The following is a 26,621-nucleotide window of genomic DNA, read 5'->3' as shown; positions in this document are numbered from 1 at the left end:
TTTTTCTTTTTTCTTTTTTTAAATTGGGAATGAGGGCGCTAACCTGAACTCACAGCTGCACTGACACTTTGGTAACTTTGTCATTTGATGATTTGTGCTGGCAGCTTTTACATTAAGAAAGAGAGGGCCCGGGTTGCCGTAAATTGTCATTCTCCCTTTTGAAACAAGGGGCGCCCAAAACTGGACAGTTTACTCCCATTTTCTTGGAAGTTGGCTTAGCTTTCGTCCAGTCGCGCAACGTCAGTTGACCAGAGCGTACAAATGGCCTGAATCTTTGCCGCGTGCTAAGTTTGCACTCCCTTGGCCTTCTGTTCTACCTGCCAACTTTTATTTAAATCTTGCTCCGTGGAACCTTCCTTCCTTCTCTCTCTCTCTCTATCCTTCCAGGTATATTCTGGATCTCTTGAGATGTAGCTAACTCAACTCAACATCCACCTGGTGCCTCTAGTTTCAGAAATTAAAATGAATCTTTCATAACGCTCCCCCCCTCTTTCTTTTGAGCCAAAGGACAAGTGAATTATTTCCCCATGGTCAGTTCTAAATCTGTCATTTGTTCCTAATGGGGCATGGCTGTCTTGAATCATAAAACCTGCCACTTAATCCCCAGGTAGGCCTGCTCAGATGAATCTCTGGCTGATGGGGTTTTAATCTACCTGTCTAACTAAACCAGTCCAGGCTTCTCTCTTAGGTGCATGGCGTCCCTAAGGGCTGGATTCCCATTATGAAATAAAATCAAAGGTACTGTAGTTTTTTTGTTTAAGATATGACGATCCTTCTCTGGGAGCTCCAAATGAAAAGACCTTTAGATGAAATCAGAATAGCTGCAGCTAAAATTTAAAAGAAAGTGGAAGACTACTGTATTTCCCCCGAAAATACGACCTACTCAGAAAGTAAGTCCTAGCTTGATTTTTACACGTGCACCCAATATAAGATCTACCCCCAAAATAAGCCCTAATTAAGACCCCACCCACTCCAGGGTGCACAGGTAAAAAAATTAAGATAGGGGGGTGGATCTGCCTTACTACTTAAAAGGTAAAGGTTCCCCTCGCACGTATGTGCTAGTCATTCCCGACTCTAGGGAGTGGTGCTCATCTCCGTTTCAAAGCCGAAGAACCAGCACTGTCCGAAGACGTCTCCGTGGTCATGTGGCCGGCATGACTAAATGCCAAAGGCCCACGGAACTGCTGTTCCCTTCCCACCAAAGGCGGTCCCTATTTTTCTACTTGAATTTTTTTTACCTGCTTTCGAACTGCTAAGTTGGCAGAAGCTGGGACAAGTCACAGGAGCTCACCCCGTTACGCAGCGCTCCGGATTCGAACCGCTGAACGGCCAACCTTTCGATTGACAAGCTCAGCATCTTAGCCACTGAGCCACCATGTCCCTTTAAATCAGAATAGCTGCAGCTAAAATTTAAAAGAAGGTGGAAGACTACTGTGTTTCCCCCTGAAAATACGATCTACTCAGAAAGTAAGCCCTAGCTTGATTTTTTACACGTGTGCCCAAAATAAGCCCTAATTAAGATCCCAGTCACTCCAGGTAAAAATTAAGGTAGGGTGGGGATGGAGGGGTGCAGCTGCCCTACTACTTACCTTCGGATATTTGCAGCCAGGCTTCGCACACCTCGGCGCATTTCTTTTGCTGCACTCAGCAAGTTTTTCCTGAAGGCCTCTGGATCGATCCAGAGCTCTGTTATCGGCTACAGGAGCGTTCAAGAAAGCCTTACCAGACGAAGAAGTTCCTGAAGGCCTCTGATAGCAAAAGAGAATCCGGGGGCAATGCGTGCAAGTGGGGTAAGTCTGTGGGTGACATCACCCCCCGAAAATAAGACCTGGTGCCTTTTTTTGCTGGCAAAAAAAAATTATAAGACAGGGTCTTATTTTCGGGGAAACACGGGTAGTTTTTGTGGGGGCGGGGTTATAAATATATAAACACCCCCCCCCACATTTAATGGGTTCGACGGAGTGGTGCGGTGGCCTAGAGGCGGAGCCCTCGCCTCACAATCAGGAGGGCAGTGAGTTCGAACCTAGGTAGAGGCAGATATTTCTCTCTTTCTGGGCACGCTGAGAAATATATCTGCTGGAGGGGGAAAAAAAAACTCCGCACTGGCGACAGGAACGGCATCCGGCCAGTAAAACACTCAACCTCCATTCAGTTGCGAAGGCTCCACCCCACAAGGGGTGATGGGGGTCGTTAAAAGAGGATGATTTAATGGGGTTCGACACTTGACAAAACTGAAGTTTTGATGACCGGCATGTGATCCTGTAAATCCAGGATCCGCTACCGACTTCATTATTTATTTATTGGTCAGCGGGAAAACCCAACCTGGCTCTTTATTTTGAATTATTTCTGTGATCTAATGCCTGTAATTGTATCGGTCTTCTCTTATGTGGCCTCCGGCGTGCTCTGTCCCTCTTTTGTTAACCTGACCTACTTGGTAGGAATAGGGGTAAATCTCTCTATAAACAGGAGCAATTAAGTAAGTAGCCCAGAACACTTACCTAACAGGAGACACGTTCGCTGAAGCAAATACAGGTATGATCATTATTTTTTTGCAGAGCTAAAACCTTCCTTATCCATCGTGGCCTGAATATCGGAGTTTTAGGCCCGCGCTTCCGAGCAGAGACCGACCGAATATCTGTTTTCCTCTCAGTGTCGCAGCCCCGATAATTCTTTCTTTTTTTTTTTTTACACTTCTCCTCTGCTGAGAAAAATATCACATTTAACAAACATCGTAAAACGAAGTAGAGTGGGGAAATGCAAATGCCATCAGGCAAAAATGATCTTAAGAGGGTATACGAGAAGAAGTGCATGGAACGTGGCCCTTGAGGCTTTCCTATAAATTTACAGAAATGGAATTTTAAAGCCACACGGAACTGAATGGCCGCATAAATAAAAGCCATTTCCCTCCCAATAGATTTCAGCTTTCACTTTTATTCTTTTCTATTTCCAAATTCATCTGAATTGAACTGAATTGAGTAGAGTAGATATAGTAAATAGAATAGAATAGAATAGAATAGAATAGAATAGAATAGAATAGAATAGGATGAAGAAAATATGCAGAATAGAATAGAATAGAATAGAATAGAATAGAATAGAATAGAATAGAATACACAATACAATACAATAATGTAGAGAACAGAACAGGATAGAATAGAATAGAATAGAATAGAATAGAATAGAATAGAATAGAATAGAATAGAATAGAATAGAAAACACAATACAATACAATAATATAGAGAACAGAATAGAGTGGAATGGAATGGAATGGAGTAGAGTAGAGTAGAGTAGAGTAGAGTAGAGTAGAGTAGAGTAGAGTAGAGTAGAGTTGGAAGGGACCTTGGAGGTCTTCTAGTCCAACCCCCTGCTTAGGCAGGAAACCCTACACCACTTCAGACAAATGGTTGTCCAACCTCTTCTTAAAAGCTTCCAGTGTTGGAGCATTCACAACTTCTGGAGGCAAGTTGTTCCGCTGATTAATTGTGCTAACTTTATATATACACTTTGTGTAGGAGATGCAAGCTTGTCAGATGCTACATCTTTTCTATCCTGCTCTATGGAGCGGAGAGTTGGGTCTCTGACAGAAAGCAACTTAAACAGACTAGAAGCATTTGAAATATGGATTTACAGGCAGCTGTTACGTATAAGTTGGGTTGACAAAATCAGAAATGAAGTGGTGATAAGCCGCTTGGGAAAAGCCAAGGGAAATCATCAAAACCATTAAAAAGCGAAAGTTAGAATATTTCGGACCTGTGATGTGACACCCGGAAAATTACGGCATCCTTCACTTAATCGTCCAGAGAAAGATTGAAGGCAAACGAGATCCAGGCAGAAGAAGAATATCATGGCTTCAAAACCTAAGGGACTGGTTTGGACAAAACAAAAAGGAAGAAGAGGAGGAGGAGGAGGAAGGAGAAGAAGAAAGGAGAAGGAGGAGAAAGAAGGAAGAAGAGGAGGAGGAGGAGCAGAAGAAGGAAGAAGAGGAGGGAGGAGGAGAAGGGGAAGAAGAGGATGAGAAGAAGAAAGAAGGAAGAAGAGGAGGTAGGAGAAGACGAAAGGAGAAGGAGGAGAAAGAAGGAAGAAGAGAGGAGGAGCAGAAGAAGGAAGAAGAGGGAGGAGAAGGGGAAGAGGAAGAGGAGGAGGAAGAAGAAGAAGAAGAAGAAGAAGAAGAAGAAGAAGAAGAAGAAGAAGAAGAAGAAGAAGAAGAAGAAGAAGAAGAAGAAGAAGAAGAAGAAGAAGAACAACTCACAACATCTGAAGGACAACCACAATCTTTACTTTTACAACCACAAAGCAAAGCCAGGCGAGGCTCAGAAAAACCACCAAGGAAGGTTAATTTTTCAGCTGCTGCCAAGAACCGCACAGGGAGTTCTGAACCCTTGCTTAACCTGGGAGGAACCGACTGAGGGGCGGGGAAAAAACCCCACCTTCTCAAACCGGCGTGAATCCTCAGAGGAGGAGGAGGAGGGCCCTGCTCCAAAGGCATGTTCTTCACAAGTCCGGGAGATTGTACTCGACCTCTACGTGTGTGGCTGTCTATCTCCGTAAAGTCCGCCGGCGGATTTGAGGAGGGACGAGAATAGCAACCTTCTCTAAGTAGCTTGCAGACTTTAAGTACTTTGACTCTTTTTACCTGGGAGATGAAGAATTAGGCCTCCAGTTCTCCGCTTTATCCTTGCTTTATTCCCTCTCCGAATGAACTCAATATTATGGGGGACGCGGACTTTTAGATAACTTCTGCTCCAGAAGGATTTCACATTCAGTAACACTGATGATATGACCTAGTTGGGTAATAAAACGTTGGAACAGGAAATAACTAGGATTTGTAAATCCGAAATGTGATGTTATATATGTAAATTACTTTTACTAGTAAAGTTAAAGTATGTAAATATAACTGAGTACGTTGGGCAGAATAATTATTAATAATAACTTTATTGTCATTGTACGTGTATACAGAGTATACCCACACAACGAAATTCACTTAACACCCAAAGATCAGGTCCAACACACAAAGCAATCCCCAAACACCCACCCACCCACCACAAATCCCCCACCCCTAAACCAGCCAAACATCCACACAACAGCCCAAGTAATGCTGTCCAACAGCTCACTGACGGTGGCCCTTTACTTCATTGTTGAGTGCAATTATAGCTCTGGGATTAAAAACTATTCAGAAAACGTGTGGTCCGAGTTTGAATTATTCCGTATCTTCTGCCAGAAGGCAACAGTCCAAAAAGATTATGAGCAGGATGGGAAGAGTCTCTTGAGAATGTTGTGCAACTTTCTCCAACAGCGAGATGCGAAGATGTCGTCCAGGGCTGGTAGCTGGAGCCCTGATGATATTGTGGGCAGTTTTAATGACTACTTATATATATATATAAAATTAGTAATGTTTGAAGAGTATATATGATATTTGCTTTATATTTTAGTGTGTACGGCGGAGATGACGCCAGGATCGTCGCGCTGTGTCCAATACTTTAATGAGAAATGAATAAATAAATTTTTAAAAGAATTGGCTGGTAAGAACGTCCTTCTTTGCCTCTCCTTTTTTAAAAGAAAATTTGGGTCGAAACCCACAGCACTGTTGCCTTCTCAGCCGGACGGGGATTTTCGTCGGATAGAGAGACAGCCCACTCCAGGAAAAAAAAAACAGCAAAATAAATTCAAAGCCAAACCCTCTCAGTCGGTCTCACTTTCCTACAGCTGCTGTGCCTCTCATGTGCCCAGAAGCACAAACACACACACACAAAACCCTTTAAATCTCTCAACTGGATAAAACAGAAGCAAGCTGTGGCTTTTGGGATTAACTGGATTTAAGCTGCAGGAGAACATGAATTACTGGCCCTGAGCTCGGGATACCTTTTCTTCTCTTCCCGTCTTCTTCCTCGGGGACGGAGGAGGAGGAGGAGGAGGAGGGGGTCCTGCTGGGAATTTGCTGAGCCGGCACTTCTACAACAGCCCCCTCTTTTGAAAAAGTAAAAGCAAGGAAGAAGGCTTGGCTTGATTCCAAAATATGTGAAAGACGAGGGAACCCAAGATGGATCGCAAGCGATGCACATCTCCATCCGGGGCCACCACCGTGCCAGGGCCGAAGGGCTTCCTTCTGCTCTGCCCATCCGAGCTTCTTTGCAAACAGGCATCGGAAGAAACTCACCGGGATTTCGAGCGGTCCCCTTCCCCAGATGTGGCGGGGATGGGCTCCCCCCAGCACTAGCCAGCTCTACCGAAGAGAGACAGCTGCTACGTACGAGGAGAGCATCTAATACTCCCCGGATAAGGCAGGGGAAATAATGGGAGGGCAAGAATCACCGAGTTGGCCAAACTCACCTTTCTCCAACCGCGGATAATTCTCGTGGGAGAGAACGGACGATGAGACCCCGCAAGCAAAGAAAAAGGAATTATTATTATTATTATTATTTTATACATATATAATTTTGTCGCTTTTTTTAATTTCTCAAAGCGCTTCGGAGCCCACACCAGCGGCTCGGATGAATCAAACCTTGGAAAACTCCAGGTTTGCCTTGTAGCCTCGGAAGAAGGACAGAAGGAGGAATGATCTCCCGAGCGAAAACCGGCTTTACAACAGTAACAAGAGTTGGAAGGGACCTTGGAGGTCATCTAGTCTGACCTGGGCTAGGGCTTCGAACCGCCGACCTTTCTGATCGACAAGCTCGGTGTCTTTAGCCGCTGAGCCACTTTTTCTAAAAAAAATAAAAATACAAGTAAGAGTTTCAGTCGGACGAAGGGCCCAGGTATGTTTCGCCACTGAAGATTTCATCCCGTCTCCGAGCTTGGGACCGAAGGCAAAAGCGGCCGCCTCGCTTTACGACATGGATCTTACCCACTCTTCTTTGTTCCAAAGCAAGTTTACGGTCGCCCGCCTGGCGGAGGCGTTTTTCTGGGTCGGCGGGAGCGTTGCAGCGGCGCCCAAGTGGAAGATGGGCCGAATTGGTAAGAGCAGCGACGTGAGCCCCCGAGTCCTTTCCCTTTAGGACTCCAACCTTGGCAATTTTACAACCTGCGGAACTTCAACTCCCAGAATTCCTTTGTGGGATTGTGGGAGTTGAAGTCCACAGGTCGTAAAGTTGGAGACCCCTGCTGCAAGATTGATCTTCTCAGACAGGGGTCTGCAACCTTAAACACTCAAAGAGCCATTTGGACCCGTTTCCCACAGAAAAGAAAACACCGGGAGCCACAAAACCCTTCCCGTCCCTGACTATTTCCTGAGAGGCTACAAAACTAGCCTATGTAGTTGAATTAAACGTTACTTTTCTTGGATTTGGCCTACCGGGAGTTGAAAAGCTCAATAAATCGCGTGCCGGTGGGTGTCGCACATTGGCAGTTGTGATGCATATTTTGAGTGACGGAGCCGTAGCAGAGGGGCGAAAGAGCCACATGCGGCTCCAGAGCCTCAGGTTGCTGACCCCTGTTCTAAGATAAAATATAGTGACGGGTTGGCCTATTGACATTTGCAGAGGGGCTGTGCAAAGGACCGTGTTTTCCCGCAGCTAATCTTCCACGATCACCGGTGGAACTCCCTGTCACAAGAAAGGAGTAGCAGCGACCAATTAGGATGGCTTTGAAGGGGGATGAAATGTATGGAAGTCGAGGCTGATTGTCCCTACAGTGCATATTTTTTTACAATCTTGGCTATTTGTGTTTTCTTAATGAAGCAATTAAGATTCTGTCCATCTGAACATACCACTATATATCAGGCGTTGACGTATCGTTAGCAAGAAGAGAATTCCCTGAACTGTTTTAATACAGCTTTACTGGCAATCTAGCTATAATTTATTTCAACTTGGCCAGACACACTCTGTTCATTTCATTCTTAGATTGCTTTTGCTTTGCTTTTCTTTTTTTCGGAAAGATTTGGCTCGGTTTGAGAACTTCGGTGAGTGAAACAACATTCTTATTTCCCGTCTGTCTTGATGCTAAATAACTGTTCAGTTTTTAAGTTCCAGAAGTAAAAAAAAAAAAATTCCTATCTTTTATATATATATATATATTTTTAAGAATTTCCTATCGTCTGTAATTTGATTAAGGAGAAAAACAGTTGATTTTCTCCCGTTGTATTTTGACATTCCTATCTTTTATTATTTTTTTTTTTTTACAGGATTTCATTTCATCTGTAATTTGATTAAGGAGAAAAACTTAATTTGATTTTCCAAGTTTGTTTAAAAGATTGCTGATTAAAATTTAAACTTGCTTGACCAGACAGAATGAGGCTGGACTCACGTCAGCGTTAGCCCTGAATCCGTGCAAACCTTTTCTCGCTCCTTTTTCATTTTAATTGTCTTGTTAAAATGTAATTCTCATTACTAGGGCATCTCCTTTTTTTTTATAGTCGATGTTTTGACTTTTCCGCGGTATTTGCTCGGAGCATTTTAAACGTAATGGCTTTTTTTAAATAATTAGGGTTATGGTTCTATTTTAAATGTTATTGGTTATTTTAAATGCCATGGCTGCCCTAAAACTGTCTCTCTGCCTTGTTCCTTAAATGCAGGGGTTAATGCTTGCCCTGGAATACTTTTATAAGGTAATATTTTGTCACTTCTTTGAAATGGTGGCTTAGGGGTCTTTTCAATAAAGACACCGACGCACGGCGAGCAGATGGTGATAAGATTAAGTAGCAGATCAGTTTGCTGCCTTGGGGGTAAAATGAGGACCCAGATTGTTAGGGGGCAATACGCTATTTAGTATACTGTCTTTGGTGTAAGCCGCCCAGAGTCCTTGGAGAGTGGGCGGCATAGAAATATGACTAATAAATAAAATAAATAAATACTTGCGTTAGAATAATCCTCCGATTCTCCAAGGAGGACATCACCATCGTCAGAGTTGGAAGGGACCTTGGAGGTCATCTAGTCCAACCTAGATGCTCTAGCAGGAAACCCTATTCCATTTCAAAGAAATGGTTTGTCAAATCTCTCCTTAAAAAACCTCCGGTAGTGGAGCTGCTACAGCTTCCTGTGGCAAGACGTTCCACTGGTTCATCATTCTCACCGCCAGGAAATTCCTCCTAAGTTCTAGGTTGCTTCTCTCCTTGATGAGTTTCCATCCGTTGCTTCCTGTCTTGCCTTTTCGTGCTTTGGAGAATAGCCCGAACCTCTCTTCTTTCTGAAATACTGGAATATTGATATCATGTCACCGCCTATTCCTTCTTTTCACTAGACTAGACATACCCAGTTCCTACAACCTCTGCCGTATTAGCAGTCACTGCAAACTGCCAGCTCGGAGAGTTTCCCAGATCTGTTTGTGGGGCCCGAGTTGCGCTTTTGCAGAAACACCAACCTCAGTAGAAGTCTTATCACTGAATGCCACTTGCCGGGAACCTCTCTATGTCAATTCGCAAAGCATCCCTGGCATGCTCTCGAGAGAGGGATGGGAAACCGATGAAACAGCACGGCAGCCAAAGACAGATGCACATTCCAGACTTATCTCTCCCAAGGCTGTCTCCCAGGGTTACCCACAGCGGCCTGAGGGGAGTGATCTCTACAACCCGCAAAATTGCTCCGTTGGCGAATGTAATTGATGACACACCCTGGGGGGGGGAGGGGAGAAACAGGGTAATGATTGGGGTGTAAATTACGTGGGATCAGAGCTGGCTTCACTTGGGAACGTGCCGACATGAAGCTCCTAATAAATAACTGGATTTCTTTTGAACCTTGGTTCGAGGCTCACGATTTAATTAGGGCATCCGTCGAAACCCTGGCACTCTTATTTGATCCAATCCAGCACTCTGAAATCCTTACGCTTCCTCGACCTGGTTCTTGAAACCGAAAAGTACTTGTGGATGGTACTACCGGGTCACCGTTCGAGTCCAGAAGTCTCAGGAACATCCGAATCCTTCAACCCTTCAGGAGCTGGTCACGTTTCCTTGGACACGGAGTCCCGGAAGACGATCAGATACAAGCGTTTTTTGTTCCCCTGCTTGGCTTCAGAGGTTTTCTGGCAAACATGCCTTGGTGCCACCAGGCTCTCTCGTCAAAAACAAAGGCCGTCTGTCAATCCTTTTTTTCATCTTTCAGCGCTCCCAAATATTAAAACCCGGGAGGGGGTTAGTCTATCCAGAGGTGAATGCCTGCAAATCGCATTAATATCCCAATCAGAATTGGTGTGTGTGTGTGTGTGTGTGTGTATGTGTGTCTGTTTGAATACCCCTCCCCTCAACCTCAGGACAATTTAAGGAATGTATGCACACGCGACGTCCGTTCCCGAAGCCAAAAATTTCAATTAAATCTTCACTTTGTTGGATTCGACTTGAGAAATGATGGATAATTTTTAATCTCCTATTTTTGGGTGCCGTTGGGGAAGAGCTCGGGTTTCCAGGCATTCGAATCATAGCGGTAGATCCGTAATTTGGGAAAGGGGGTTAAAATATGTTGATTTAACCTCTTCCCAAACGAAATACGGTTATTTAAAAACATCCAGGCGTTGAAATACTGCGGACGAACCTTCCCACATCTGTCGCTTTGCCGCCACTTCATATCGTGCGAGACGACCTGCGTACTTCTCCTGTCAGATCAGAAGAGAAATAAAACAAAATCAAAAGAACAGCGCTGTTGCTTTTTTTTTTTTTTTGCTATGGTGCACGTCAATATTTTGTTGTTATTCCTATTTTAAACGCGTGATTTGCCCTTCTCGACCCAAAGATCAATTTGATTTATCCTAGAGCTTCGGAGCTGCTGGCCGTTTTTTCAGCAAAAACCACAAAAAGGGGAATCTTTTTGGAAGGGCCTTTTTTTTCTTGAGGGGTTTATCAGCCCTGGAAGTAAAGACTTATTAAAAGGGTTTTAATTAAAACCTTAAATGAAATTAAAGGTTGCCATTTATCCGGCTTGGGCAAGGGGCTGGACTAGAAGACTTCCGAGGTCCCTTCCAGCCCAATATCTCTATGATTCCATACGGAGAATCCATGCAGAAGTTCTGCCTTTTCTGAATATGTCTGGATCCCAGTTGGGATCCAGTTCAACATTCTTGAGGTTGGGAACGTTTAACGTCTTCTTTCCACGCCAAAAAAGACAATTTGTCGTCCGTCTGTCCGTTCGTCCCCTTGTGCCTTTGTGAGTTCTTAAATCGCAAAGCTTTCAAAATTCGCCATCATCTCCCTTGGCCCAGGTTGGGTCGGAGTGTCCCCTTCATCCTTGCTCTTTGTCCCATTCTTGAATTTTGGGAGGGTCGTCAGAATGAGCTGACCCCCTCCCCTCACGGACATCCAAGAAATAGACATTGACGGAGATTTAAGAGAGGAATTTGGGAGGCAAGTCAAAAAAAACCAAACTGTTCTGGTGTGCATTGCCCTATAACGTCGTTTTGAGGGTAGGAGTTGAGACAGTTGATGTCCAGGATGCGAGGGGTCTGTAAATACTTTCCCAGCCCTCTTTTTGACTCGTGCAGTAGACAGGTCCTCCATGGAAGGCAGGTTGGTAGCCACAGTTTTTTTCCGCAGTTCTAATGATCCTCTGACGTCCGTCTCTGTCTTGTTGGGTTGCAGAACCAAACCAGACAGTTATGGAGGTCCAGATGACAGACTCAATAGTTCCTCTGTAGAACTGGATCAGCAGCTCCTTGGGCAGTTTGAGTTTTCAGAGTTGGCGTAGAAAGAACATTCTTTGTTGTGGGTTTTTTGATGACGTTTTTGATGTTAGGTGTCCATTTTCAGTCTTGAGATATGATAGAATCTAGAGACTTGAAGGACTCTACTGTTGATATTGTGTTGTCTAGTATTGTAAGAGGTGTATTGTAAAGAGAACGAAAGATGTTGGCCATGGTTAAAAATATTTTGGTCATTGACCAGGCTAAAGTAAGATAGCAGATAAAATTAATTAGATTAACTAGATAAAAGAAGGCAAATGTTCTATTCTATTCTATTCTATTCTATTCTATTCTATTCTATTCTATTCTATTCTATTCTATTCTATTCTATTCCATTCCATTCCATTCCATTCCACTCCACTCCACTCCACTCCACTCCACTCCACTCCACTCCACTCCCTCCTATTTCTATTTCTATTTCTATTTCTATTTCTATTTCTATTTCTACTCCTATTCTATTCTATTCTCTATTCTATTCTCTATTCTCTTCTCTATCCTACTCTACCCTACTCTACTGTATTCTTCATTTCTCTTCTCTTCTCTTCTCTTCTCTTCTCTTCTCTTCTCTTCTCTTCTCTTCTCTTCTCCTTCTCTTCTTCACTTCTCTTCTCAGAATGAGGCAAATAATGTTAAATAAAAACGCGGTCAAACTGTTCCTGACAAGATACTCCTAGATCTCGCCAGCTATCGAACAGAATTCGGTGGCGTTATAAGAGAGCTCATCGCTCAGATCAACTAAGGCAGTAACTAAGGGAAAGAGTCAATGCAAACCGAAACTTAAAGTAATAAAGAGTAATTAGATTGTGTTGCAATTTGTGGTTAAGATTGACAAAAGAGGCGTTTGTGGGCAAGGCTCTAACACTTATCACTGTGAGGTAATGGAGGGTAGATATCAGGCCGCATCTGGAGTAAATCCATCTGATAAGCAGATTTTACCCAATTTGCAAATCCTGCATCTTTTCACTCCCTGGAAAGCAGTTTATATATTGATTTTCACCACCGGTCCGTGTTTCGAGACGCAGCTTGCCTCTAAAATAAACACCTTACAAAACTACACGCTGGGATTTGCAGCTGGGAATGCATTTTCTTAAACCTATAGCTTGATTTTCCCATTAAAAACTTTTGTTGCCTTAACCTCTGTAAATCGAGCGCGCGGCACGATTGACGCGATCTTTAGCATAACAAATATATATAGATTTTTTTTCTCTCTCTCTTTCTTTTCCCCCCCCCATAGTGGAAAAATGTATGAATTCCATGCAAGACGGCACTCAGATGATCAAACTCAGGGGCAGCTCCAAAGGTCTCGTCCGTTTCTATTACCTGGATGAACACAAGTCGTGCATTCGCTGGAGGCCCTCGCGAAAAAATGAAAAGGCGAAAAGTAAGTGAAGCGTTTCAAGGCGATCCGTCTTTGATTACGGTCACAGATCAGAATTTTGTGACATGTCTAGTCCAGTGTTCTGTGTCATACTGTATGTCAACTCGCAAAGTATCCCTGGCCTGCTCTCGAGTTGCCATAGGCCAGGGTTCGCATCAAGGCAACCTGAGAGATTGAAGGGGGAAGAGGGAATGGAGCTGTCGGAGAGAGAGAGACAGAGACAGAGCCTGGGCCGTCCATCAGCCCTCAGATGGAGAGTCAACAGCCCCCAAGTCGAGGTGGCTGATGAGGAAGAGGAGGAACAGCTAGGTCCAGTGCCTGACGAGCCGATGCTCAGAAGGCAGAGGAGAGGAGAGCAGTGGAAATCTATGGGCCGGTCTTTGGGACGGAAGAGCCGCCGCTGCTAGCGAAGCCCCTCCCTAGCTCTGGGGATAAAAGGCAGAGGGCGGAGATGAATAGATGTGCATAGATTCATTTCCTCTCATGCTGACCCTCCCCTTATCCCCCCTCCCCCATTGAGTATGGCAGTCCTGACAGCTGTTTTCTGTCTTCCTTCTGCACCTCCTAACCTCACCTCACTGGCATCAGCCACTCCCGTTGTTCAAAGGCCAAGCACTGTATTCTAATTCTTCCATTCCTTCCCCCCTCCTCCCCCCCCTTCCCCCGGCCGCAGTCTCCATAGATTCCATCCAGGAAGTGTGCGAAGGGAAGCAGTCGGAGATCTTCCAGCGCTACAGTGACGGCAGCTTCGATCCCAACTGCTGCTTCACCATCTACTATGGGGACCACATGGAATCCCTCGACCTGGTGTCCTCGAACGGAGAGGAAGCGCGGATGTGGATCACCGGCCTCAAGTACCTGATGGCGGGGATAAGCGATGAAGACAGCCTGTCCAAACGGCAGAGGACGAGGGACCAGTATCCTTTTGGGGGCGGACGGGATCCAGAGAGCTTGTAGACTAACGAAGAGACTGGACAAACATTTTGTCTGAAATGGCATTGGGTTTCCTGCCTAAGCTGGGGGGGTTGGACTAGAAGACCTCTAAGGTCCCTTCCAATTCTGTTATTCTGCTCTGTTCCGTTCCATTCTACTCTTCTTTCTTCTCTTCTCCTTCTCCTCCTCCTCCTCGAATAGCAGTTACAGTATAAAGAGGAAAAGTGAAACATGTAGAAAAAAACGAAATAGACAAAAATTATCACCATAGGAAAAAAACGAGATATGCAAAAATGATCACTCTGTCATTTAATACTTAGTTGGGTAACCTTTAGCATGAATGACGGCCTTACAACGTCTTCCCATGGAGCGAACCAAGCCTTTGAGTTCTGCAGCTGTTCTGATGTGAAACCAAGATGGAAGGATGGCTTCTATTAACTGGGTTTTATTGCTCGGTCACTTCTGACTAACCAGTTTCTTCTTTAGTAGACCTGAAGAAAAATTGTTAACAGAGAATTGCAGTTTAAAAAAAAGATGGGGAAGGAATCGGGGCGCCCTGCCATTCCCAACAGAAGTTGGCACGACAAATCAATCAATCCGATGGCTCTCCAGGAAGGAGAGTTGATTTTTCGGCCTCTTCTGAGCCTCCCTCCTTCTTCCTGAAATGTCCTATCCCTTTCCTTAACTCCGGCTAAATGTGGTTGAAGCAAACCTTCGACGAAGCAGATAAAAACGGTGACGGCAGCCTGAGCATTAACGAGGTCCTTCAACTGATGCACAAGCTAAACGTCAATCTCCCCCGTCAGAAAGTCAAGCAGATGTTCAAGGTAAGGCTCCATCGTGCCGTACCGCGGTGTCTAACGAGGCAGGTGGCGGTTGCTCAGAGGGCCGGCCGGCTGGCCTGGGGAGCAGTTGCTGATGTAACTCTGTCCATCTCCGCCTCGGGCTTACCACCAAACGTCTGTTCTGCCCCAGCTACGGATCCCAAAGAATGCAGCACACACAAAGTCTGTACGAAACTTAATTTACTAAAATAACTCAGTCTTTTTCAAACAAAGGCTGTTAATAAACTTTCTTAACAGCCTACAAGAATCCTAAAATAAGGTAATCACAATCTTACTAGAGTTGGCAGAAACCCAAGAAGCAATTTTGCAGAGAATCCAAACACGAAGGAGAGTGGACTAAAGTTGTTCCCTACAGCTTGCTGCAATCGGCGTTCCTCCTTAAATAGGCTAAGGGAGCCCAGAAGCCATGTGTAGAGAATCCAGACGTGAAGTAGAGTGAACTAAAGTTGTTCCTTATAACTTGCTTCAGTTGGCGTTCCTCCTTGAATAGGCTAAGGGAGTGGCCAATTAGCTCCAAGCCTTACTCTCGAGGACAACTCCTCCTGAGGAGCCACTCCTGCCTTTTGGCCGCTCTGCGCGCCCGTGCATTGAGAAGAGGCTCCTCCTCTTCTTCCTCTTCACTTAAGGGAGCTTCTGAAGGTTCTGAAGGCCCTGACTAAATCCCCACCTCTGGCACCACATCTTCTCCAGCCTCCTCACTGTCCAACTCGAGCGCCAGCTGCACAGGTGCTGGCGCAGCACCACACCAGCCTCCTCGTTGTCGGAATCAGCTACAATCTGCACAGGCCACTGACGGGCCACAACAACGTCGGGGTTTGCAGCTGTTGTGGCCCGCCAGACTCAGACAACAAGGAGGTTGGGGAAGAACTCGGGCCAGTTCTGGAGCTTGAATGGATGTCAGCCCTTCCAGGTAGATCAGACCGGGAACCCAGTAGGTCACTTAAAGTTCTAGTAATACAGCTAGTCAACTGCGATTGAGGCCAAAATCTCTGTCGTTAAGCGAGACATTTCTTCAAGGAGCTTCGCCCCATTTTACGACCTTTCTTGCCTCAGTTGTTAAGTGAATCACTTCAGTTAAGTTAGTAACCTGGTTGTTAAGTGAATCCGGCTTCCCCCTTGACTTTGCTCGCGGGAAGGTCACAAAAGGGGATTGCGTCATAAGTACGAGCCAGTTGCCAAGCTTCTGAATTTCAATCACATCATATTGGAGATGCCGCAAAGGTCATAACTCTGGAAAATGGTCCTAACTAAGTCACATTTTTCAGCGCCGTTGGAATGGTCACGAAGCAAACTGTTGTAAGTCGACAACCCCCTGTGTATTGTAAAGTTCTAGTAATAGAAAGTTGCACATCTGAATGCCCTCCCTCCTTTTTTCTTAATGAGCATTAGGGAGGGCCTTTTCCTGTGGTGGAATTCAATTTTTTTTACTACCAGTTCTGTGGGCGTGGCTTGGTGGGCGTGGTGTGGCTTGGTGGGCATGGCTTGGGCGTGGCAGGGGAAGGATACTGCAAAATCTCCATTCTTATCTCACTCCTAGGGGAAAGATATTGCAAAATCCCCATTCCCTCCCCACTGCAAGGGAAGGATACTGCAAAATCTCCATTCCCTCCTCACTCCTGGGGGAAGGATACTGCAAAATCTCCATTCCCACCCCACTCCAGGGGAAGGATACTACAAAATCTCCATTCCTGGGGGAAGGATATTGCAAAATCCCCATTCCCTCCCCACTCCTGGGGGAAGGATACTGCAAAATCCCCATTCCCTTCCTACTCCTAGGGGACGGGTACTGCAAAATCTCCATTCCCACCCCACTCTGGGTCCAGGCAGAGGTGGTATTTGCTGGTTCTCCGAACTACTCAAAATTTCTGCTCCCGGTTCTCCAGAACCTGCTGAGTAGCCTTTTCACGTTACACGCCTACCCTGGACCCCAAGTTCCTCTTTTCTTCCTAACTGTTGTCTTGGCAGCATCTCTTCCTTCTGCCCTCTACACCGAACCATCTCACAACACACAAATGGCTCCGATTGCGACGACAAACTCGGTGTTTTGGTCAAATAGACCGAGAGAAGTTGTTCTGATTGTCTTCCGTCTTCCGGTCCTGACCTATTTTCTCGCTGAACTGCGAATTCTGTTTGTTGTTGTTTTTTTCCTGAAATCCATCTCCTTTTGCCCAGATAATTGCAAGCAAAAACGCCGTGCTCTGGGAAACAGAACGCTCTTCGTTTTTGGGTGCACAAAGCTTTAAGAGAAGGTCTTCTCTTAAATAGAAGGATTTTTTTTTTTAACCATCCCGGGGCCGCTGAAGCTGGCAGCTCTCAAGCCCTTTTGTTTATTATCTCACAGCATTTTTTAAAAAAAGCAAGAGTTTCCAGGGGGAGGGCCTTCTCTGTGGCAGCACCTGCCCTCTGGAACGATTTGCCCCCGGAGATACGAAGGATACCAGATCTCCGGGCCTTTCGCCGTGCCCTAAAAACTTTTCTTTTCCATTAAGCAGGGCTGGCGTGAACACCCCCCCTTTTTTTTAGCGCTTTTTAGCTTCTTAAGTGTAAATTGGGCTTTAATTGGATTGTTTTAAATTGTGGGCCAAAGCTGTATAATTCTTTTAATTGATTTTATATTTTGTATTGGTATGTTTTTTATCCTTGGCTATGCACCGCCCTGAGTCCAATAGGAGAAGGGCGGTATATTTTTTTTTTTTTTTTTTTAAATTTGATTTATATGCCGCCCTTCTCCGGAGACTCAGGGCGGCTTACAATGCGTTAAGCAATAGCCTTCATACTTTTGTATATTTTATACAAAGTCAGCTTATTGCCCCCACAAACTGGGTCCTCATTTCACCTACCTTAGAAAAGGATGGAAGGCTGAGTCAACCTTGAGCCTTGGAGAGATTCGAACCAGCAGTAATTGCAGGCAGCTGTGTTAATAACAGGGTGCTTAGACCACTGTACCATCAAGGCTCATTTATTCATAAATTTATATTTATAAATTCATAAATTTATATTTATTCAATATAAATTGAATAAATAATAATAATAATAATAATAATAATAATAATAATAATAATAATAATAATAATAATAACAACAACAACTCTGCCCTGCTTCCTTTGATTTCTGGCGGTTCGGTTGCTAAGGCTGATTGAAAACGCAGATTCCGAAAATATCAATATCGCCCTTGTGGATTTCTGATAGGAAATTCAGATCAAATTCAGGTCTTCCCCTGCTCAAACAGGAAACAATAGACCATGTCAATCAATCAATCAATCAATCAATCAATCAGAATAGAGCTGGAAGGGACCTTGGAGGTCTTCTAGTCAACCCCCTACTCAGGCAGGAGACCCTACCTACCTCGACCATTTCTACGGTTGGGCTATACTTTACTTTACTTTACTTTTATTTGATTTATATACCGCCCTCCTCCCGAAGGACTCAGGGCGGTGAACAGCCAACAATAAAATCCATACCTACAAAATTTAAAAAGCAGAATGAAAATCAAATTAAATAGTTTTGGCCCCGACAAATTTAAAACCCCAATCAATTTGAAACCAATTTTAAAGTTTGAATATATAAAATACTAAAAAATATTAAAAATTAAAACTTCTTTTATAAAAGAGGGAGAAAGTTAGGCCAGGCCCGCCTGGTGAAATAATAAGGTCTTTAAAGCGCGGCGGAAGGTGCGTAGATCCGGGATCCTCCGTATCTCCGGGGGGAGCTCGTTCCAGATAGTAGGTGCCCCCACAGAGAAGGCTCTCCCCCTGGGGGCCGCCAGTCGGCATTGTTTGGCCGATGGCACCCGGAGGAGCCCCTCTCTATGGGAGCGTACTGGCCGGTGGGAGGCTATTGGTGGTAGTAGGCGGTCCCGCAAGTACTTACTTACGTTCTCAAACTGAACAGCCCCGTGTGCTCTCTGCCGACCTGTCCGTCAACCTCTACATTCCCCTCTTAAATCTATTATTTAAAATCACGAGGGCTTACAGTAAAAATCTCTCTTCATTTTTTTACATTTTTCGCACGGGTCATCGATGCAACACTGGGGGAAGAAAAAAAAAATCCTCCTTAAAATCTCTTTGAATTGCTCCCAAATCAATCCGGCTCATACTTAAGCTGGAGGCAGTAATGTCAAAAAAAAAAAAAAAAAAAAAACCCAAAAAACCACGAAGCAATTTCTGTGAAACTCGGCAAGAGAGAACTTATATCTATTGTTAGTTTTTTTTTTTTTTTAATAAGCTTTTCTCCCTTTTTCAAAAAAAAATTCTTCCTTTCTCTCTCTCTCTCTCTCTCTCTCTCTCTCTCTCTCTCTCTCTCTCTCTCTCTCTCTCTCTCTCTTTCTCTGCCTCGATTAGCTTCCCCCTGCAAAATGCCCACCATAAAGAGATAGCAACACCACGGAAAAGTTAGATATCACACACTCTTTAATGTTGGAAGATTAAGAAAAGAAATCCTTCCACCCGTAGAGAAAAGCGGCGTGCGTTTACCCGCTTGAAAAAAGGGAGAACTAAATGGGAAATAGATGCACCGATTATTACTAAAGATGTTACTAGTTTCCAATTAACACCGTTCATTTGTCAAAGCGAGTTTTTAAATGCCTGGCAAGGAAATTTCATGCTTCCCCCCCCACCACCATCCCTGTAAAACCTAATTTACAGGAACCTCTTGATTTTCCTGAGGTTTATTAAATTGTGGTCTCGTTCCTGGGTTTTGAAAGGAAAAAATAAATAAATAACTGTTTTGCTTCTTTAATCCATGCAGTTATATCTTCACACATCAACACTTGGCTGCCAACATAATCCCCATTGTTATTGGTATTGGCTGCTATCTGGGAAAAACCCAAACCCGGATTTACGGGTGATTGGCTGGCAGGATGCCAACTTGGGCAATCGATGGAATGGATCGAAATTTCCCGCTTCCCGTCAACCGGCTGAAACGCTCCCACCCGAGTCCTAATAGCTCCCCGTCCATAGGACGGAGAGTGCATTCCCAGGGGCAGGAAAGAGATGGCGGCATCCCAGGATGTCCTCAGCGGGATCGGCCATCTCAGTCGTGGAAAACCGTGTTTGATACAAGTGGAAGTAGAGACAGGGCAGGTGTAAAAATAAATAAATAAATCCAGTTTTGGGTGTCCGTTGTGCGCGCACACGTCTGTCTCGGCAATTTGTTTTTTGTAATAATCCTAGTCTAACTGGCTTGATTTCCTTCCTTCTTCCTTCCCTCACTCCTTTCTCCCTTCTTCTTCCCTTCCTCCTTCTCTTCCTTCTGCCTCCCACCTCCCTTCCTCCGTCTTCCCTTCTTACTGTCTCCCTTCCTTCTCCCTCCCTCTTCCTTCTCCCTCCCTCTTCCTTTCCTTCTTCCTTCCTCCTTCCTTCCTCCCTTTCCTTCTTCCTCCCTCCCTCCTCCCTCTTCCCTTCCTCCCTTTCTTCTTCCCTCCCTTCCTCTCCCCTTCTTTCCTCTCTCCCTCCTTCCTTCCTCCATCTTTCCTTCTTTCTGTCTCCCTCTCTTTTCCCTTCCTTCTTCCTCTCTCCTTCCTTCCTTCCTTCCTCCCTCCCTCTCTCTCTCCTTCCTTCCTTCCTCCCTCTTCCCTTCCTTCTTCCTCTCTCCTTCCTTCCTTCCTCCATCTTTTCTTCTTTCTGTCTCCCTCTCTCTTCCCTTCCTTCTTCCTCTCTCCTCCCTCCCTCTTCCCTTCTTCCTCTCTCCTTCCTTCCTTCCTCCCTCCCTCTCTCCTTCCTTCCTTCCTTCCTCCCTCTTCTCTTCCTTCTTCCTCTCTCCTTCCTTCCTCCCTCTCTCCTCCCTCCCCTTTCCTTCCTCCCTCCTTCCTCCCTTTCTTCCTCCATTCCTCTTCCCTTCCTTCTTTCCTCCCTCCCTTCTTCCTCCCTCCCTCTTCCCTTCTTTCTGTCTCCCTTCCTTCCTTCCTTCCTTCCTCCTCCTTCTGTCTCCCTCCCTCCGTCCTTCCTCCCTCTTCCCTTCTTTCTGTTTCCCTTCCTCCCTCTTCCCTTCCTTCCTTCCTTCCTTCCTTCCTTCCTTCCTTCCTCCCTCCCTTCCCTCCCTCTTCCTTCTGCCTCCCTCCCTCCTCCCTCCCTCCCTCTTCCCTTCTTTCTGTCTCCCTTCCTTTCTTTCTTCCTCCCTTCCTCTTCCCTCCCTCTTCCTTCTGCCTCTCTCCCTCCTCCCTCTTCCCTTCCTTCTTCCTCCCTTCCTTCCTCCCTCTTTCCTTCCTTCCTTCGGGTCGCAGAACCTTCTGCTACCAGGCAGAAAAGCATCTTAAGGCAGAGCCTCCGCCGAGACAGGCCCAACCGCAACCTGCTTTGCCCCGTTTCCAAACGAGCTGGCCGCTTTTTGGCTGCGCCTGGCGTCCAGATGCGTGACATCCGCAAGCATCCAAGCGGCTTTAATTCTGCAGAGGGGAGAAGGTGAAAAAAAATGGCCGCTGGAACCTGGGCACCATTATTCGGTGTGCGTTGAACGATGCTAATCGGGTTACTGAAAGCGGAGGGAGCTCCAGCGTATCCTGGCCTATTGCTGGAGTTCATTAGCTGGCGGTCGGCAGATGGTTGTGGCACGCGAGGGTCTCGCGACGGCAGTCTTGGAAACGAAATCGGATGTTTTGCAAATTAGGGAGTCAACGATCCGTTGGAAGAAAAAGAACACTTGGAGATTGTGGGTGGGGGGGAATCCCTCCCAAAATCAGTGGTTGTGATGGGATGCGGTGAAATCTGTTAATGCCGACTGCTTTGCTCCATGGTCGTTATGTGTACTGGATTCCCAATCTCTTTATTCCTAGAAGTTGCAGGTGTTTCATCACTGGAGGTCTCCTGCTTGGGCAGGGGGTTGGACTAGAAGACCTCCAAGGACCCTTCCAGCTCTATTCTGATTGATTGATTGATTGATTGATTGATTGATTGATTGAAATGGTCTAGGCAGGGGGTTGGACTAGAAGACCTCCAAGGACCCTTCCAGCTCTATTCTGATTGATTGATTGATTGATTGATTGATTGATTGATTGATTGAAATGGTCTAGGCAGGGGGTTGGACTAGAAGACCTCCAAGGACCCTTCCAGCTCTATTCTGATTGATTGATTGATTGATTGATTGATTGAAATGGTCTAGGCAGGGGGTTGGACTAGAAGACCTCCAAGGACCCTTCCAGCTCTATTCTGATTGATTGATTGATTGATTGAAATGATCTAGGCAGGGGGTTGGACTAGAAGACCTCCAAGGACCCTTCCAGCTCTATTCTGATTGATTGATTGATTGATTGATTGATTGATTGAAATGGTCTAGGCAGGGGGTTGGACTAGAAGACCTCCAAGGACCCTTCCAGCTCTATTCTGATTGATTGATTGATTGATTGATTGATTGATTGATTGAAATGGTCTAGGCAGGGGGTTGGACTAGAAGACCTCCAAGGACCCTTCCAGCTCTATTCTGATTGATTGATTGATTGATTGATTGATTGATTGATTGAAATGGTCTAGGCAGGGGGTTGGACTAGAAGACCTCCAAGGACCCTTCCAGCTCTATTCTGATTGATTGATTGATTGATTGATTGATTGATTGAAATGATCTAGGCAGGGGGTTGGACTAGAAGACCTCCAAGGACCCTTCCAGCTCTATTCTGATTGATTGATTGATTGATTGATTGATTGATTGATTGATTGAAATGATCTAGGCAGGGGGTTGGACTAGAAGACCTCCAAGGACCCTTCCAGCTCTATTCTGATTGATTGATTGATTGATTGATTGATTGAAATGGTCTAGGCAGGGGGTTGGACTAGAAGACCTCCAAGGACCCTTCCAGCTCTATTCTGATTGATTGATTGATTGATTGATTGATTGATTGATTGATTGAAATGGTCTAGGCAGGGGGTTGGACTAGAAGACCTCCAAGGACCCTTCCAGCTCTATTCTGATTGATTGATTGATTGATTGATTGATTGATTGATTGATTGAAATGGTCTAGGCAGGGGGTTGGACTAGAAGACCTCCAAGGACCCTTCCAGCTCTATTCTGATTGATTGATTGATTGATTGATTGATTGATTGATTGAAATGGTCTAGGCAGGGGGTTGGACTAGAAGACCTCCAAGGACCCTTCCAGCTCTATTCTGATTGATTGATTGATTGATTGATTGATTGATTGAAATGGTCTAGGCAGGGGGTTGGACTAGAAGACCTCCAAGGACCCTTCCAGCTCTATTCTGATTGATTGATTGATTGATTGATTGATTGATTGAAATGATCTAGGCAGGGGGTTGGACTAGAAGACCTCCAAGGACCCTTCCAGCTCTATTCTGATTGATTGATTGATTGATTGATTGATTGATTGAAATGATCTAGGCAGGGGGTTGGACTAGAAGACCTCCAAGGACCCTTCCAGCTCTATTCTGATTGATTGATTGATTGATTGAAATGATCTAGGCAGGGGGTTGGACTAGAAGACCTCCAAGGACCCTTCCAGCTCTATTCTGATTGATTGATTGATTGATTGATTGATTGATTGATTGATTGAAATGATCTAGGCAGGGGGTTGGACTAGAAGACCTCCAAGGACCCTTCCAGCTCTATTCTGATTGATTGATTGATTGATTGATTGATTGAAATGGTCTAGGCAGGGGGTTGGACTAGAAGACCTCCAAGGACCCTTCCAGCTCTATTCTGATTGATTGATTGATTGATTGATTGATTGATTGAAATGATCTAGGCAGGGGGTTGGACTAGAAGACCTCCAAGGACCCTTCCAGCTCTATTCTGATTGATTGATTGATTGATTGATTGATTGATTGAAATGATCTAGGCAGGGGGTTGGACTAGAAGACCTCCAAGGACCCTTCCAGCTCTATTCTGATTGATTGATTGATTGATTGAAATGATCTAGGCAGGGGGTTGGACTAGAAGACCTCCAAGGACCCTTCCAGCTCTATTCTGATTGATTGATTGATTGATTGATTGATTGATTGATTGATTGAAATGATCTAGGCAGGGGGTTGGACTAGAAGACCTCCAAGGACCCTTCCAGCTCTATTCTGATTGATTGATTGATTGATTGATTGATTGAAATGGTCTAGGCAGGGGGTTGGACTAGAAGACCTCCAAGGACCCTTCCAGCTCTATTCTGATTGATTGATTGATTGATTGATTGATTGATTGAAATGGTCTAGGCAGGGGGTTGGACTAGAAGACCTCCAAGGACCCTTCCAGCTCTATTCTGATTGATTGATTGATTGATTGATTGATTGAAATGGTCTAGGCAGGGGGTTGGACTAAAAGACCTCCAAGGACCCTTCCAGCTCTATTCTGATTGATTGATTGATTGATTGATTGATTGAAATGGTCTAGGCAGGGGGTTGGACTAAAAGACCTCCAAGGACCCTTCCAGCTCTATTCTGATTGATTGATTGATTGATTGATTGATTGATTGAAATGGTCTAGGCAGGGGGTTGGACTAGAAGACCTCCAAGGTCGCTTCCAACTTGGTTGCTCTGTTATGTTATGAGATGCTTTCCACACGCCCCTTTTCCTTCGGTGGGCTCAGCTGCCTCTTTTCCGACCATTGTCCAGCCGCTGGCTTTTCCTCCTGACTCCCAAGGCCCTTCCCACAGGCCGTTACATCTAAAGGCCCTTCAGAGTAAAACGAAGATGACACGGGAATAACGAGGAATTTTCCTGACAGAACAATTAACCAGGGGAGCAACTTGCCTCCAGAAATGACGGGTGTGCTCCATAGCGCACCCATAACTGGACAGCCATTTGTCTGCAATGTTACAGCGTCTCCTGCCTGAGTAGGGGGTTGGACTAGAAGATCTCCAAGGTCCCTTCTAGCCCGAGGATTTTATATTCAGCAATCTTAAAGCATGCTGGCTGGGGAATTCTAGCAGTTAAGTCAGAGGGAGATCCAACCTGGAATTAAAGAGAAACTTCCTGACAATTAACCAGCGGAACAACTTGCCACCAGAAGTTGTGGCTGCTTCAACACTGGAAGTTTTTAAGAAGAGGTTGGACAACCATCTGTCTGAAGTGGTGTAGGGTTGCCTGCCTAAGCAGGGGGTTGGACTAGAAGACCTCCAAGGTCCCTCCCAACTCTCCTGTTACTCTTGTACCCTCTGCTTTCCCCTCCCGTTCTTTCAACAGGAGGCTGACACGGATGACAACCAGGGAACCCTGGACTTCGAAGAGTTCTGCGCTTTCTACAAGATGATGTCCACCCGGCGCGACTTGTACCTTCTCATGCTCACCTACAGCAACCACAAGGACTTCCTGGATCCCGAGGATCTCAAACGTTTCCTGGACACCGAGCAAAAGGTAGATGGGCGTGAAGGTGTCACACATACCCCTCTCCGCCTCGTGCGACCTCCTTTGGGTCTCTCCGGATTCTTTGGTTTCAGTTGCCAGCAGAATCTCTCCCTCTCTCTCTCTCTCTCTCTCTCTCTCTCTCTCTCTCTCTCTCTCTCTCTCTCTCTCTCCCCTTCTTTCTCTCCCTCTCCCTCCCCCTCCCTCTTCCTCCCTCCCTCCCTTCCTCTGGGTGGGATGCTGCCAAAGAGGCCGTAAAACTAATCGTCGTTAGGTTGGAAGGCTCGTCACAGGGAGTCCTTGACTCACGACCATCATTGAGGCCAAAATTTATGTCGCTAAGCAGGGCACTTCTCCAGTGAGTTTTCTTTCTTGCTACAGCGGCTAAGTAAATCGTCGCGGCTGTTAAATTAGTCACACCATCGTTAAGTGAATCCGGCTTCCCCACGGACTTTGCTGGACAGAAGGTCGCAAAAAGGGGCTCGCCGTCATGAATGTGAGTCAGTTGCCGAGCATCTGAATTTTGATGACGTAGCTGTGGTTGTAATTGTGGAAAAAAAAAAAACCGCTCCTATGTCGCTTTTTTCCCCAGTCTCGTCGTAACTGTGAACGATCGCTGGGGGCATAAATTCACTTAACGAATGTCTCACTTAGCGACAGCGGGCTCAGTATTTCATTCTTCTTCTTCTCTCTGCCTTTCTTTTGCTCGGTTTATCATCTCATCCGGTAAACAACTTTTAAGGCGGCGTGCGCAATTTTACGATGGGAAGCAAATCCTGATTAAAAAAAATTTGTCCTCGTTTAAATGTTGGGAGCTGTGGAATAAAACCCAGATACGTTGTTTTTTTTTTTTTTCCCCTGCCTCTTTGTGTTAAATGATTCATCCTTTCTGCTTCAGTGGCTAGATTCCACCACTAGGCACACCTGCCCCGAAGGATATTTACGCACTGTCTGTTAACGGTCCGTGCACCGCTTTCTAATGCAATGCCTGTTCGGTGCTTCCACATTGATTTAATGTCTGCTTTCCAGTGAACTGAGCTACAAGCCCTACCCAGATCCATTTATCCTGGCCGAGCGCTTGCATTGCGATACGCTTGTGAAGCGATGGCTGGATCCTACGCCTTGCATATTGCTGTTTGTGCAGAGTGTGGGTGTGCTATGAGCCTCCCCAAATTGACAACATCAATTTTGGGCTCAGTTATGGTCATAAGTCGAGGACTATCGGCCCAGGCGTTTCTTGGTTGCTCTAAACGAAGAATTGGCTTCTGCACCGCTGGGTTATTGATCCCCTGCTTCTATTATAAAGGATTTAATTGGCAGGAATACAAAGAAGGTGATTTTGGGTTGTGTTTTTTTTTTTGTCTTGTTCCCTTTTGGAAGGGATGCAAACATCGGCTAATTGGCTGCAGTTCAGGAGTTTCCTTAAATCCCAGTTTTTAACCCAGTCCTCCTGGGTCGACGTTCCCCTTGGAACTCCGGTTTTTTGGTTCTTTCTTTCTTTCTTTCTTTCTTTCTTTCTTTCTTTCTTTCTTTCTTTCGTTCTTTCTTTCTTTCTTTCTTTCTTCCTTCCTTCCTTCCTTCCTTCCTTCCTTCCTTCCT

The 26,621-nt window shown here is 45.3% G+C and overlaps 1 protein-coding gene across 1 annotated transcript in view; it reads left to right on the top strand.

Moving 5' to 3' along the window:
- The window catches only part of PLCH2 (phospholipase C eta 2), a 178,879-nt gene that overhangs the window by 97,681 nt on the left and 54,577 nt on the right, over positions 1–26,621 (top strand). The window contains exons 2-5 of the mRNA XM_070955968.1: positions 12,827–12,973; positions 13,644–13,887; positions 14,601–14,730; positions 24,864–25,034. Of these exons, the coding sequence (XP_070812069.1) occupies positions 12,827–12,973; positions 13,644–13,887; positions 14,601–14,730; positions 24,864–25,034 (692 nt within the window). The remainder of the gene's footprint in view (positions 1–12,826; positions 12,974–13,643; positions 13,888–14,600; positions 14,731–24,863; positions 25,035–26,621) is intronic.

Source organism: Pituophis catenifer, unplaced genomic scaffold (assembly GCF_029215685.1).
Source record: "Pituophis catenifer annectens isolate HBS135680 unplaced genomic scaffold, rPitCat1.0.hap2 SCAF_18, whole genome shotgun sequence".
Classification (NCBI taxonomy): domain Eukaryota; kingdom Metazoa; phylum Chordata; class Lepidosauria; order Squamata; family Colubridae; genus Pituophis; species Pituophis catenifer.
The sequence above is the reverse complement of the archived record's forward strand: the minus strand, read 5'-3'. Positions and strand labels throughout refer to the sequence as shown.